We start from the raw sequence: 15782 nt of genomic DNA, 5'->3' as shown, positions 1-15782 counted from the left end.
AATCGATTACTTTGTCAAAGACACCCTTTAAAGCTAGCTGGCATAAAAACATAAAAAGCGCCATAGAATATTATGATATATAATATTAATAATAATATATAGTTTGCCATGAAAATGTATAAAAAATGGGAAAAAAATAATAGTATAGGGGAAAAAAAGTATGTAAAAAATGTCAGTACAGTATGCCATAAAACATTTAAAAATGTCATCCCATACTTGTATGCTGTTTCTTCTGGGTTTTTTTTTCTGAAGCGTAGCAATAGCAATTAGCAATTTTTGGGTAAACTTAAGTCATTTTAATATATAGGTGTTTTTATTATATTTTTGAACATATGATACTATTTACTTTGGTATTTAGCTATATTTGTTATTAGCTACTTTTGTACTTTGTAGTTTGGTACTTAGTTACTGGTTTAGACCGTTTTTCCCATTTTTCAACATGGCTTTTTTTCCTCTTCAATTTTTGGACATACTATAATATGAGGTTGTTATGATATTTTTGGACATACGATAGTATAACCATGATCAGCATTGTAATCTTAAGCGTTTTTTTGGAGAAACTTCATGATAATCTTTTTTTCCCAATTTTTCATATTCATTCAGGGTATTTCACAACATACAATTCTATTACCATTATCAAAGTAGTATTCTAAAAAAATATTAAAGCATTTTTGGACAAACTTCAATGTAAAAGTTTTTTGAAACATTTTTCAACTAAACACACTAGGAAAGGGTAAAAGAACAAGAAGAAAACACACAATGCACTGTGTAGTGACCTGTCAATCATCAGGTTGCTCATCTATTTTACTCTTAATGGCGGACATTTTTAAAAACTGAACATCATGCTGTATTGAAGAAAACTTGATATAAGCAATTGAGACCAATAACGTACTATGAGAATGCTCACTGAGTATTAAATCAAGTGATCATTATTATAAAGTGTTTTTAGGCATTTATGGACAAACTTTAGTACTTAGTTTCCTTGGTATTAAGTTACTCTGGCATTAAGTTACTTTGGTATTTAGTCACTTTGGTATTCAACAAAAAAACCACATACTATAAAATGCCATGACATATGTAATTTAAGATACAACAAAGTATCTTGTAAAGGATTTCATAATATAATATAATATAGAAAATCTATAAAAATGGTGGTATAGAATGTAAAAAATGGTTTAAAAATCATATAGTATCTAATTAAAATGTCATTAACAGACAATGAAGAGCATTTAGTTTCCTTTCTGTTGAATGTTTGAAATTGAGACAGCTTGTATTTCACATCACAGAAATTTATTGATGTCAAAAGATAAATACATTCATTTCTACCGTGACAAGAGTTTACAGCTGAATTGTGTGCTTTATTTTCCCAATGCTGATGTAACACTAGAATACCACTAAGTAGAGAAATAAACAGACCAAATTCACATACAAATTCAACATTACAAACCTTACTCTGTCTTCTTGACATAGTAAAAGCTAAAGAGAGCAGTCCACTACTCCAAGGTGCAGCAGTTCCAAATCTACAGTATATACAGTACAGCTATCCAAAATAATCAGTTCTCAAGTAACATGAACAAGATAATATAATTACTTTGAACTGAATTTCAAGGTCACAACAGAGGTGGCATGTTGACCGATGAACACAACAAAGATATGGGCATTTTGCTTATTTTAAGCAAATGTGCACTTCTACAGTAAGTGGCTATCAGAAGAAAGTGAAAGAGCTTTTTCTGGGCTTACGTTTCAACAGCCTCTTTTACAAAGTTTACAAAAAGTTTGAGCATGTTGAGATGTGGGGAGAATTTAACCTGATTATCCTATCTTCTATTTGTACTTTGTCTTATGTGTGTTCATTTGGAATAAATAAATAAATAAATAAACACAATTTGGTTATGAGAATCTGTAAATATATATATTTATTTATATATATATATAATCTTGAGCAGTTAAAACCTGCTGACTATAATCTCTTGAAGGCTAGTTCATTCCCATCAGGAATGTCCCACCCGTATACCTACAGTATGCTCTGTGTGTGTGTGTGTGTGTGTGTGTGTGTGTGTGTGTGTGTGTGTGTGTGTGTGTGTGTGTGTGTGTGTGACTCACTGGAGACTTGAGTCTGAAAATAAAAACATGCTTTTATTAAAGGGAGACCGGTCCATTCATGTCTGCGAAGAAGAAAATAAAACATCCATGGACGGATTGAGGTGTATGAATTTCTCAAGTATGCTGATTGCTTTGTGCTTTCAGCTTGCAGTAGGAGATACTTGGTGTGATGAGACAGGTTGGAAAACAGGAACATGTTAGAAATGAGAGCAAATTAGTGTCTTTTGTTTGCAGTATGAGGAAGCTACAGGGTCTCCAACAGCCAATCAAACAGGCTGGACAGAGTCTGGCCCTCCTCTTCCTCCTTCTCGTGTAGTTTACAGAACTGGACCACAGCGCTGAACAAGTCTGCAATCCGCCACGCCTTCTGAGACATCAGGTGGACCACCCTCTGGAACTGAGAGGAGACACATCATGAATGCAACTAAAAATACATGTCAACGTACAGTCATGGAAAAACTTATTAGACCACCCTTTTTCTTCAATTTCTTGTTCATTTTAATGCCTGCTACAACTAAAGGTACATTTGTTTGGACAAATATAATGATAACAACATTGTAGTTGTCATTATATTTCTCCAAACAGATGTACCTTTAGTTGCACCAGGCATTAAAATGAACAAGAAATTGAAGAAAACAAGGGTGGTCTAATATTTTTTTCCATGACTGTATAGTATGCCATAAACACATCAGAAAAAATCATAGTAAAGTCAGTCATAAAAAAATTAAAAAATGTAAAAAAAAATGTAAAAAAAATAGTGTCATAGTGTAGTTTGTCCAGAGATGCTTAAAAACAGATTAGAATAGTATGTTGATCATTGTGGTAGTATAGTATGTTTAAAAGTGGCAGAAAAAAGCATATAAAAAAAAAAGAAAACATATTGTACCATAAAAATGTCATAGTTAGTATAGTTTAGTATGAAAATCCTGTCTCCAGGCAAGCAATGATGTAAGAATCAAAGAAAACTAAATAACAATGATGTGATAAATGAGTTCCCATGCTTTAAGCTTTTGATTTACAAGCTGTGCATACCTTTGCAATCCTCTTCTCTCTGGACTTCCTGAAGTAGAGAGCAGGAAGGCCGAGCTCGGAGGCAGCAATCCACTGCAGGACCACTCTCAGCTCGGAGTCCACACACTCAGGCTCAAGGTCGCAGTTTACCACCAATAGCACCCTGAGGTTACTATTGCCGCCTGCTGTCCTCACTGAGCTGTTATCTGAAAAATCAAAGGTGACAGTCATGCACTGCAGATTTTGTTTTGTGTTTTTCTTGCGTAGGATCAACGGGCTGCAAGTGTTTTTGGTTGTGCATCCCTGTGTTGTACAATGACCTGATAGCTCACAGCGCTGCAGCTTAAGAAAACACATGCAAATACAGAAAACACAAGCAAATAGAGAACACATCTTCATCAATTTGACGACACAAGCGCAGCATTTAGAAAACGTGCTGCAAAGACAACAACACAACAGAAGTGTTTCCAGAGGACACGTAAAAATGATGCACATTTCAGGACCAGCATGTGATATCACAACGTTATTTCAAGATAATGATTCACTTTATCACGTTGTAATGTGAAATAATCACGTTATTTCATGATAATGATATTTTCATGACATAACGTGGCATATAGCGTTAGCCCTCTAGCCTGTATCAATCACATTGCAGTTAAACAAATCAAATAAATGAATGATACACGTTTTAGTTGGTCTCTCTCAAAGGCACCGAGTTGGTCTTGCTAGCCCGCTAACGTTAGCACGCTAACGATCACAGCTAACGTTAACAGGATAAGATCAGCTGCTAATGTTAGCATGCTTTGGATCGGCCACTAACGTTAGCAGGCTAGGATCGTTATAATGTGAAATTAGCACTATCTTACTGTGATAATATCACATGTCCAGACGTGTGCATCACTTTTAAGTGTCCTCTGGAAACACTTCTGTTGTGTTGTGGTCTTTGCATCACGTTTTCTAAATGCTGCGCTTGTGTTGTAAAATTGATGAAAATGTTTTTTCAATTTGGTTGTGTTTTGTGTATTTGCATGTGTTTTCTTAAGTTGCAGTTGCTGTGAGCTCTCAGGGCCACCGTACAATGACAATAAATTGACCTTGATATTAGTCGAGAGGCATCTCTACATAACACCTTGAACACCGATTATGTTGTCCACAACATCAAAGCACTGTAGTAAGCCACAGAGATTGGTCATCAAAAGCCAACATGGCAAATCTTTCCATGCAATCATAGAGCATGTTCAGCTTCATAAAATAGAAATATCCTGTGCTCAGTTTTGCTTTGAGTTAAACTTAATTGGAGTGTAAGTCATGAAACAAAGATGAACTTTGTGTTGAGACACTTCTGGAACTATGGGCCCTTTTCAATTATTGATGACCATCTTTAATTCAGAGAAAAAAAATGCCTCTATTGAAACGCAACCATTTCAGGGATTAATCACAGACCCTGCACATACTGTGTGTCGAGTCACTCAACAGTGATTAGAGAGAGATGTTAAAGCTCACGAAGGATGTAAATAATTAAGAAGTTGATCATATTGAGAGGACATGGACATCCATCACAACACTTACCAAAAGCATTTTCCTTTGTTGCTGCATGTCCTTTCTCAGTCTCCTCACTGTGAAAGGAACAAAAAAAATTGTTTCAGTTACATTTTTTTTACAAAATTACAGTAACATACAGTATCACTGATAGGAATAGTTCAACCTTTTAGGTGCTTATTCACAATACAGCCTAAAGTTAGATGAGAAAATATATATTTTGTTTGTATGGTAAATAGGAATCAATAGCTGGTTTGCTTAGCTTAGCATAAATACGGGGAAACAGCTAGCCTATCTCTGTCAAAAGGTAAAAAAACAAAAGCCTACCAGCACCTTTAAAGCTCACTAATTAACATGTTATATTTATAGTAATTATGCTACCGTTATGTTACCGTTATGTTTTGACAAGCTAGTGAAACCGTAGCCTGATAAATTGTTTATTGACCTAATCCACAATCTACAAGACTAATTCTATGACTAGAGGCTGTGAGGCGGACTAGTGAGAGAGTTCCCATCCGTGTCCAGAGTGAAGATGTTTAATGTCTCCGACAACCACTGTAGTCTCATTTAGCTACTTATTAGCAACGGCCTTTTTAAAGACATGTAAAAACCTAAAAATTCACAAGTGGGGGTATTTACTGATGTATTTTATGTCGTACAACAAAACATTAACATCTCTGCAGCTTGTGTTAACCACAGACCTTATTTCCGACATCTAACCAAAAACCAACCAAACCAATCAAAATCCTCATTGGAGAGGTCAGACCCCAAAGCACTAAAATGTTAACTTACTTCTGGGTTTAAGAACTCATTCATGTGGCTCCCTATTAGCCTATTAATGTATTGTGGTCAGAGTGACCTTGAATTTTGATCTCCAGAATCGAATCAGTTTATCCTTGAGTTCAAGTTGAATAAATTCCTGCATCTGATTTAAAGTTTACAGTTGAGATAGATTTATAGAATAGATGCAGCAGACTGGAGAGGCTTTTATTTCTATTAAACAGAACGTCATTGTCTGTGCTAGAATGGTGGACTATGTAATTAGCTTTAATCTGTCATGTACATGAGTGTTAATTCAGCAGCCTGTCACAGTCACATGACACCTGCTTGCTATGCTCTAGGTGAGAAAATGAGAAAAAGCAATATACTGTCTACAGATTTCCTGTCTTCTTAGAAAAAAATATGTCATTATGGGCATCAGAGAGACACATTAATGAGGAAGATTTCAGCACCTGCCTGTGACAGTGACAGTTACCTGATTACTGTGCTCTGAGTGGGTACATCAGAAAAAGCATCCAGGTCTGCCAGGCCGAGGCTGGATGCGCTGCTGGTTCCGTTCCTGTTAACCAATAAAACAACAGCAGATAGCGTCATTCGAATGTTATCTTGAGACATCCGACATGATCACTGACTTGTGAAGAGAACAATAACCAGGCGCAGCGATGCAGGTCATGTTGTTCATTAGCTGGTGATTAACATATAAATAGAAGCTGCAGCGGAATCGGACGCTCAAGGTGGGAGAGCTGGGGATTTTTTTGTCCTGCAGCAAGCCTGCCTGAATATGAGGATGAGGAGATTTGGAGGTAGTTTAGGCGGGTAGGGTGGACAGGCAGGGCTGGCAGCCGTGCCCTTGTGTCACAACATGGATCAGGAAATGAGGTGGAGTTAAAGTAAGCAGGTAGATGGAAAGGTTGCAAGGAGCAGCAAGTGTTGTGGTGGTGAAGACAAGTACTAATGCAGTTAATTAAGCCAAAGCTAAATTCCAGTGGTGGAAGAAGTATTCAGATCCCTACTTGAGTAAAAGTACTAATACCACACTGTGAAATGACTCCACTACAAGTAAAAGTCCTGCATTCAAAACTTATTGAAGTAAAAGTACAAAAGTACCAGAATAAAAATGTACTTAAAGTATCAAAAGTAAAAGTACTTGTTCTGCCGAATGGACCCACTCAGATTATTTTATATATTCTATATATATTATAGGATAATTTCTATTGATGCATTTATGTAAGCAGTGTTTTAATTTGGTAAAGAAAGGACTGTTTTTAACTACTTAATATACTGTTATGAGGTTTAATTTAAAACAATGTCTAATCACTTTAAGTTGTTCATGTTTTTATGTTAAAACTCGAACTGAAAAGTAACTAAAGCAGGCAGCTAAATGTAGTGGAGTAAAAAGTACAATATTTGCCCTTAAAATGTATTGGAGATGAAGTATAAAGTTACATAAAATGGAAATACTCAAGTAAAGTACAAGTACCTCAAAATTGTACTTAAGTACAGCACTTGAGTAAATGTACTTAGTTACATTCCACCACTGCTAAATTCTTATATCATTACCATACTGAACAACATTTCCTCTCTGATCCAAACATATCTTTATAAATAATTGCACTTAAGTACACAGTTTATAATGTTTATATATGTTGTTGTTTTTAAGGTAAGATGAAAGCTGGGCCATCTCTACTGTTTGCTTATTTCATCTAGCAAGCACACAGCACTGACTCAAAGTTGAAAAAGTGTGTGTAGTTGGCTACAACGAATGAGAATTTAATGAAGCAGAGAAAGGAGTAGCAAATGTTCTGAACTAGAGGCTTTTGATGTGAGAAGTCACATCCTGTACCACTGCAGCCTACTACTGCAGTAGTTGTGTGTGGGGTGCAGGCAGGGTCTGGCCCTGAATGCGAGCTATGGAGAGGGCTTTGTGGAGGGAGATCTCTGCCATATACAGCCTTAGCAGGCATGGATATTGCAGCAGCAGGGAGTAAATTGGCAGTGGCACAAGAGAGCACAAGTGTCAGTAGCAATGGGCCAATGAGAGTGGGGTGAGGGTGGGAGCAGCAGCGTTTGGAGCAGTATCAAGGAGCAACGGTTACTGACCCCTCGCTCAGCTGGATAAAACTACTGGTCTCCTCGTGGGGGTCATCCTCTGGGGTTATATGGGACCAGCTCCCCATGCTCTCTTCACTGCTAGCACTCATAGAACGCTTGTCGCTCTTCACTACTGCAGCCACCGCCGCAGTTGGCCTGTCCCTTTCACTGCTGGGGAGAGCAAATCGCAAGATGGTGGGAATGACCATCGGATAGTGCACAATGTCGGCTGCAATGTGTGATACTTTGGCTGTTTTCCCCATTTTACTCTGTTCACTATTCTTGTAAACGTTTTTTTTACATTCTTTTTTAAGGTATATTTCGCCCCATAATCAAAAATACAGATTTTTCCGCTTAGCTGTAGCACTACAGTCATGGAAGTAAATGATTAGACCACCCTTGTTTTCTCCTTGCTCTAGCCATATTCCATGGTTTTCTTGATAATGATTTTGGATATTATCAAGAAAACTATGGAAAATGTCTAGATATCAACTCTTAAATTAAACTCTTATGAGCTATTTTTGTTGAAATCATTACATTTGTCCAAACAAATGTACCTTTAGTTGTACCAAGCATTAAAATGAACAAGGAATTGAAGAAAACAAGGGTTTAATAATTCTTTCCATGACCTTATTGAGTTATTTCGCATAAGTTCTATTTTCTTTCTAGTATAGTTTCCACAAAGTCTGTGGATTATCTTGAGAAACCGGTTCAGGATTTCTAAAGAGAAATTGCTTGTTAGGTTTTACCAATTTCTTTCTTCTTCTTTTTTTTCTTGCACTTTGAGAACCACAAGCTGAGGGCCATCTAGTCCCATTATATTCATGAGAAGGCAGAAATTTCTAGGAAAAACTCACACCAAAACAACGTAGATTGATAAACAGCACTACAACTAAAAATTACAGATAATAGTAATGTCCTACAAATGACAAACCTTAAAATAACTATGCAGCACATAAAAAGAAAGCTAATTAATTTAAATATCTTTAATGCATCAGCAAACTGCACTCCCCAGCGGCACTGCTGGATTTTCAGTGTTTCTCAGCAAACTGATAAAATTAAGTCATAATCAGATGATTGAGGGCTGCCATCCTCAACAACTCCAGAGGGAAATCAGGTTTTATTGACTAGGCGAGTGATTGAGTTCCACTCTTACACAAGGGACAAACAGATGCACTCCACTTGTTCCTGGATTACATGTATTGTAAAGTGAAAGGGAGCGTGTCTTGTGACTCTCCTGAGGCCTGGGAGCCTTTCAGTTCAGCTGTTTTCCCCTCATTCACTACTGAGTCTTATTTTGAGGATCTGAATGTTTTCAAAAAACACTCGGTAAAAGACCAACAGATCACAACTGACTCCCCACACATGGATATTGAATTTAAACTTTTCTCTATATGTCTATCTTGCACATTAGCAGCTCTTTCTGCTTATACATTTTCAGCAGGCTCATTGACTCACTATGAACTGCTGCTGTCTTCATTACCCCCAGAATATCCACTAAAATGTCTTCTGGGAGATTCTACGCTCTCCTGCTTCCTCTGAAAGGCCACTCACACAGTTTGAGTTTTTAGAATTAGCTTTGTTTGTCTCTCCAAAATGTCTTTCTGGTTTGAATAAGACATGTAAGAGTGACCATGTCTAATATGTATTAATCAGAGTGACTACATACCCTTTTTGCAAATAAACTGACTCTAAAAAAACACAGCTAACCTTTTGCCAAACAACTTCTCTCAAGCAATCTTTAATCTGATGTGACACCCCAATTATTTGCTATTTTAGTTTCAACAGTGTAATCTAAGTATATATTGAGTGTGTTGTGGTTTTAGTGGTTGAGGCCAAGGTGGGTCTAACAGTCTCACAGAGGATAAAAGATGAAGCCACTAAAAGCTTTCTGCAAACACAGTTCATCACCCAGACAGTGTGAGTCATAGTCTAGCCAAAGATTTGTCAAACCTCACACACTGCTAAAATAGATCACTTTTCATAGTGAATGCATCATCATTGAACCTGCCACTCTTTGATTAGAAAATCTATAGAATTAGCTTGGACTGTTGGACTTTATTTGTTTAGTGCTGATTTGCTTTGACAACTTTTGATGTTAACCTTAAAATAACCATGTTATCATCCCTCACTCTTACTCTTGTCCAACAGATTAATCTCTACTTTTCACCTCTACAGTATGATGTTTCTGGTGCTGGGCTATAAAAAACTTTCTGCCTGAAGCAAGAGGTCTGACTCTCTCAGAGAAGGACAGTGAGCGGTGTACTACCTGCTGCCGTTGCCCGTAGCTCTCTCTGTACGCTTGGTAGCTGACATGTCTGTGGTTTTTTCTTGAGGTCTTCCACCTGTCCTATCAGGGTTTCTTTCTTCATCCCTCTGATCTCCCTCGATGTGGATCAGCGGCACATCTCTGGGGCCCCTCAAACGGAGGGCACTGCTGTCACTAGTCCCGGACCCTACTCCAGTACCAGTTTGCTCCTGGCTGGACCTACTCCGACCACAGCTTAGATGAGACTGTTTGAACCCCCTTCTCCTTTCACCAACAGGCATGTGTGGCTGTGGGATCGTCCCAGGTTGTACCCCAGCTACTTCCTGCTGGCCCCCCAGTGCAGACTTGCCTATATCTACAATATCAGCTGCCAGGCGATTGGCAAATTGCTGCACATGGGGCTGAGAGTCTCCTGCAGCCTCCAGCTCAATACTGTCCTCCGGATCGGCAATAATCTTGTTTTTTCTCATCAAGGACTCAATGGAGCTCGACCAGGTCTCATGAATCAGCATGTCAGTAATCTGGTCAGTCCTACCCCTTTGATAGAGGCAGGAGTCTGACTTACACAGTCCTGTGGCCGACACAGAGTTGGTGGGGAAGATATTGAGCGTGTCTCCATGCACATTGCGGGCGAAACCGTCAAAAGAATTTGCTTTAATGGGCGAGTTGACAGTCAGCCGCGAGTCTGAGGAGCGCCGGTCTGGGACAGAGGACTGTCGTATACAGAAGGGTGTTCTAGGAGAAGGAGGGAACAGGCTGTTGCTCCACTCCTTAGTCTTGGCGATGCCATACTCTCGGTTTTCCTTGTCCATGTCCTTAAGCATAAACCTGTAGAACTCCTCTGTGATGCTCTCTGTGCTGGACTGTTTGGACAGGCAGGATGAGGCCCTGACATTAAGGTGACCATTTTTCTTTGATGCAGCCTGTTGAACAGCTGCAGTCAAGATGCTGCTGGCATTTTTCCCTGCGTAGTAGTCCAGCAGAAGGTCAAAGCCCCTGCCCTCAGTCTCCATCTGGTTTACCATGAACCGTGAGAACTCATCCGTGATGCTCTCGCAGCTGGACTGCTTAGAGATTGAGCTACCACGGCTCAAGTTCTGACCTAACCGACTGCCAAGGCCCAGGGTGTTGGGTGTGCCTGAAGGGTCTGTGTCCTCTTCTGGAATGCTCTCATAACTAGCTGCCTTCCCACGGCTCCATCTCTCACACTGCAACCTGCTGCGTGGCTGGCCTGTTTTGGAGGTATCCACCACATTAAGCTCAGGGCAGTTCATGATCCTGGCTGTTACTTCGGAGGCAAAGAGGGCGAATGGGTCCTGCGGTTCATCTAGGTTTACTGATTCGTCCACCACCCGGTTCACCAGCCGCTCCATCAGCTCTGGTTGCTCCTCTGTTTTCCTCTTGATCTCACTGAGGCGTGGAGCCCGATGTTTCTTGGAGGCAGCATTGTTGCTCTGAGCCTCTTTCCTCCTGAGCACTGTACGGCAAGCAGGGATCAGGTATGCTTCTGGCCCTTCGGAGGACGTCCCTTTTAGGGCACAGAACCAGGGTTGTTTCCCAGTGTTGTTTTCCAGGCAGATGGCTGCCAGTTCTGTGGCCATAGACACCACTGTAGCAGCCAAATCATCAGCATAGCAAGTAATCGGTGTCCTGGACTCAGAATCCATTCTCCAAGAGAGCAGAGAACTGCAAGAGTTGAGTGAGGACTGGGGTGTGAGAGAGGACTGTCTGCTGTCACTGCTTGTGATTAGGCGGCCTCTCCTATCTGCGTTATGAACTTGGATTTCAGTCAAAGGTTCTCTGATGGTTCCACTGCCCTGTGGGATCTGCTGGTGGTCAGAGAAGTCCTTAGCAGGCAAAGAGGTGGATTTCGATTGACTCTGTCTGCATGATGACTGCTGCTCTTTGCTGTGTGCTGCAGAGGAAGGTGCAATGAGATCACTTTCCTCAAGCATATATTTCTCTTTCAGCTCAGGAACCATGTTAAGCTTATCTTTGCAGTGTAGTATGCTGCAGCGGTTTTCACTATAAGTGGACTGGCCATGACCAACCATGCACTGTAGTTGACTTAATGGGTCCTTGCTCTCCTTGGTGGGAGCAGGCTCCCTAGCACAAGTATCACCCTCTTGTGTCTCAAATGAGTCTTGGTCACATCCAGAGATGTGACTGATTTTCCTCTGCGTCAGACAAAGGATATCGAAAAGCAAATTGTTAACACTGTCCTGCAGAAAAACCTGAAGGCCCGGTGCATCTTTTCCAGTACCCTCCAGTTCTTTTTTCTTTTTTGCTTTCTCTAAAGCATGCTTGAATAAGCTGTCTGCCACCTCATTTATTAGGTCGTCCACCTCTCTTTCATCCATGTAGGATTGTTTTGGACAAGTAATGCCATCTACTATCTTGTTATGCGTGGTCTCCAGCAGGTGGGCCACACTCCTGTAGCCTTGTGGCTGAGTCAGCACCTCAGCTGCTTCCCTGTGTAGGACCTCAGCAATGTTGGCACGAAATGCTTCCACGCTGGTTCCCTCTGCCACACTGCAGTGCAGCGTGATGGCTGCAGAGGCTTCGGCAGCAGTCATGAGACCACGGGATGCTGAGTAGGCTTCCGCAGACTCTGCGTCAGAATCGCCGCACTCCCCTGACTCTGTTAGCTCCACAGCTGCTACAGCACCAGCGACCTGAGCCATTCCACACATGGCTGAAGAGAAGGAGTAGTCACTCCTCTCCTCTGGTTCCTGCAGGTCATCCTCTGTGTCTTCCTCCGAGGCTGATTCCATGGCGAGCTGCTCTGTCAGCTGTGGGTTGGTAATGGTGCCAATGACACTGGCAGCACAGGCCAAAGCCACCTCTACATGTTTGGACGGGTGTCCTCCATTGTGGGAGATATGAGCCTGTGTCCCACTCTCTGGCATCGCTCTGGCTTTGGCAGTGATTTCCTGTTCAGGCACATGAGACACCTGAGTCTCTGGCCATTCTGCAGCCCCGTCAGAACTGTCTGGGCTTTGAACTATGACAATCTTGGGGAGTTCAAAAGAGCAGGTGCGCTGTCTGGAAGGCTCTTTGGTCTTTGAATGACCAGTGGCTTTGGAAGGACGACTAGAGAGGGACACGCTTACAGCTGCCTCAGAGACAAAGGAGGTTTCATCTTGAGAGAGGCGTATGAAGGCATCTTGCAGTACTGACTCAGCCAGATTGGTGGCATAGTGACCAGCTGATTCCTTAGTGTGGAAGCTTGCTCGCTGATGCCCGTCCCTTTTCACCTCAGCATCCTCCCTGGTGTGATGATGGGCCAGCTGTCCCCTCTGACATGCAAGTCTGACACAGTGTTTCTGTGCAACCTCTGCCAAGCTCTCTGCCAGGTCACCACTCTCTGGTTCTGTGAAGAGACAGGGAAAACAGAGACAGACAGGGAATGAAACATGTCCACACTGATTAGAAAGCAGCTCCATCAGTTAACAAAGTGCTAAAGCAAGAGTAGAACATTAGGCTGTTTTACCCTTCACTGAATATTGGAGCTTAGTTATGTCTCCTATGTCCCATTCAATTTCCCCTTGGACACAATTCCTGAGAATTATTTCAATCTAATGCATTTCATTCATCACAAAGACAACATAATGGCAATAAATACATACTTTTGTGTGTTTAACATTCTCAGTCACTATATAAATCTTTCAGTGCTTTCTACATAACTGCCTCTATAATGTTGCAGCGACCCGAGGAAGAAATACAGGCTTTCAACTCAATATTTGTTTTTTAAACTTGAGGTCTGCTCTACTGTTTTCTTTCTCTGTTTTTCTTATACTACTGTTATTTGACAGATAAGCCTACAGCAATTACACTGCCATCTTCTGGTGAAAGTACATTTATGCAGCTTTGTTTATTCAATCTAACCAGTTGATGGAAATGTCCCTAATTCGCATTTTCTTTAATGAGACATTCCAAAATTTACCATCAAATTTTGATTTGACTTTAATGGAAACACGCCTACTGAGACCCTGCCCTCTGCCTATATTTTCTCTTTTCTTTTCATTATGCTGTGATTAGACATTTGTTGGTGTCAGGCTTGGGGCACAAAGCTCTGAAAGTAGTGGATGCAAATATAGCAGGGAGAATCATCAAATGGACAAAGCCCATTCTGGGGGTACTTATTGATTTTTATTTTAGCCATGGAGGAGGGACCAAGTTTGAATGTTGTGTTTACCATCAGTAAGCTCAAATTCCTGCATAGTCTGCCTTTAAGTCTGTAAAGATGACCTTAAATACCAGGCTGATACAACTATTTTTTTTTTTTTTAAATGGGCAGCAAGTAAATGTATCATGGTAATACTGTGAGACGACTATGCTACATATTACTTAAGATATCTGAACAACTAACCAGACCTCTATGACTGAGGTAATGATTCTCACCATTTCTGAAACCATCATCCTCGCTGTCATCACCAAAGTGTTCGGAGGCAGTCAGGAAGTCTTCTTCTATGGACGAGATGGAGCGATTGGTGTCGTCATCCACCCGCTGCCTGGCTGCTCGGCCCTGTTGAAGCTGTCGCTCCTTTCCCCACTGCAGACCAATCAGGAACTTGTTGATCTCAAAGATGATGTTGCCAGGTTGCATGGAGCGCCTCTGCCCTGAACACTTAACCAGGCACACACCTGTACTTCTCTGTTGCTGCTGCTGCTGCACACCCTAAATGAAGCATGTAAAGAGAACTATTATGCTCGATCGCAAAGAGACACATAAATACACACACATCATGCATGCACACACAGACAGTGGTGGAAGAAGTATTCAGATCTCTTACTTAAATAAAAGTACTAATACCACACTGTGAAATTGCTCCACTACAAGTAAAAGTCCTGCATTCAAAACTTATTGAAATAAAAATACAAAAGTATCAGCAACAGAATGTACTTAAAATATTAAAGTAAAAGAACTTGTTATGTAAAATGACCCACTCAGATTGTTTTATATACTCTAAATACATTATTGTATTATTTTTATTGGTGCATTTATGTAAGCAGCGTTTTACTGCTGTCAATGTAGGGCTCATTTTAACAATTTAATATACTTTATGTGGTTTAATTTATAAACATACGTAAACACTTTAAAACTTTAACTTAAATATATATTATCATTGATACATTTAAATAAGCAACGTTAACATTTTCTCAAGGTAGGGCTCTTTTCAACTACTTAATATACTGATATGTGCTTAAATAAACAAAAAATTCTAATCACTTAAAATGTATCATTGTTTTATGTTACATCTCAACCTGAAAAGTAACTAAAGCTGTCAGCTAAATGTAGTGGAGTAAAAAGTACAATAATTGCCTTTAAATTGTACTGAAGTATAAAGTAACAAATGTGGAAATACTCAACTAAAGTAAAACTGTACTTAAGTACAGTACTTGAGTAAATGTACTTCAACCACTGCACACAAGAAGAAGCAAACAGTCACATTAGGTCACCAAATATGAGATATATTATAAACATCTTCAACCTCCAGACTAAGTTAACGTTGCTAGTTTTTCTTCCTTTTCTTCAATACACTATTAACTCATTGGATCTGCTCATGCAAGTTTAATAGTCTGTGCAGGCTCCTCGGGCCGTGTATTGATTCTAGCAGTGGTTTTATACAATGGTGTATTTGGCTAGCTTCAATAAGTCTATGAGGAGGTCAGTGGCTGTAAGGGAACATTGCATTTAAAGATTAATACCAATAAAAACAGAGAAGGATATTACTTTGCAGCTATACAGTAGTTTATGTGCTTGAAACTTTAAACAGCAGTAAAAAAAAATCATCCATGGTTGTTTATTTATTGTTTAACACGTGTTTCATTGCTGCAGAAGATGAGGTGTTTTTATTGGAGTGAATGGGAGAAAATTACTAGATAAAATGAATGAGTTTCCTCCAGTGGATTTTTCCGAGCACAAAAATCTAATCACACAAAACTCTGGTACAAAGGAACAGTTTGCCTCGCTCCCCCGAAAAAA

At 40.0% G+C, this 15782-nt stretch overlaps 1 protein-coding gene across 1 annotated transcript in view; it reads right to left on the bottom strand.

The window, feature by feature from the left end:
- Positions 1-1268: 1268 nt before the first annotated feature.
- Positions 1269-15782, bottom strand: part of sphkap (SPHK1 interactor, AKAP domain containing) — a 37212-nt gene continuing 22698 nt past the window's right edge. Inside the window, exons 6-12 of the mRNA XM_059331747.1 lie at positions 14198-14474; positions 9794-13166; positions 7534-7695; positions 5909-5992; positions 4684-4730; positions 3136-3320; positions 1269-2500 (exon numbers count right to left, since the gene is read on the bottom strand). Of these exons, the coding sequence (XP_059187730.1) occupies positions 2348-2500; positions 3136-3320; positions 4684-4730; positions 5909-5992; positions 7534-7695; positions 9794-13166; positions 14198-14474 (4281 nt within the window). The 3' untranslated portion in view covers positions 1269-2347. The remainder of the gene's footprint in view (positions 2501-3135; positions 3321-4683; positions 4731-5908; positions 5993-7533; positions 7696-9793; positions 13167-14197; positions 14475-15782) is intronic.

This window comes from Centropristis striata, chromosome 4, assembly GCF_030273125.1.
Source record: "Centropristis striata isolate RG_2023a ecotype Rhode Island chromosome 4, C.striata_1.0, whole genome shotgun sequence".
Classification (NCBI taxonomy): domain Eukaryota; kingdom Metazoa; phylum Chordata; class Actinopteri; order Perciformes; family Serranidae; genus Centropristis; species Centropristis striata.
Note: the sequence above shows the minus strand (reverse complement) of the source record. Positions and strands in the feature narration are given on the sequence as shown.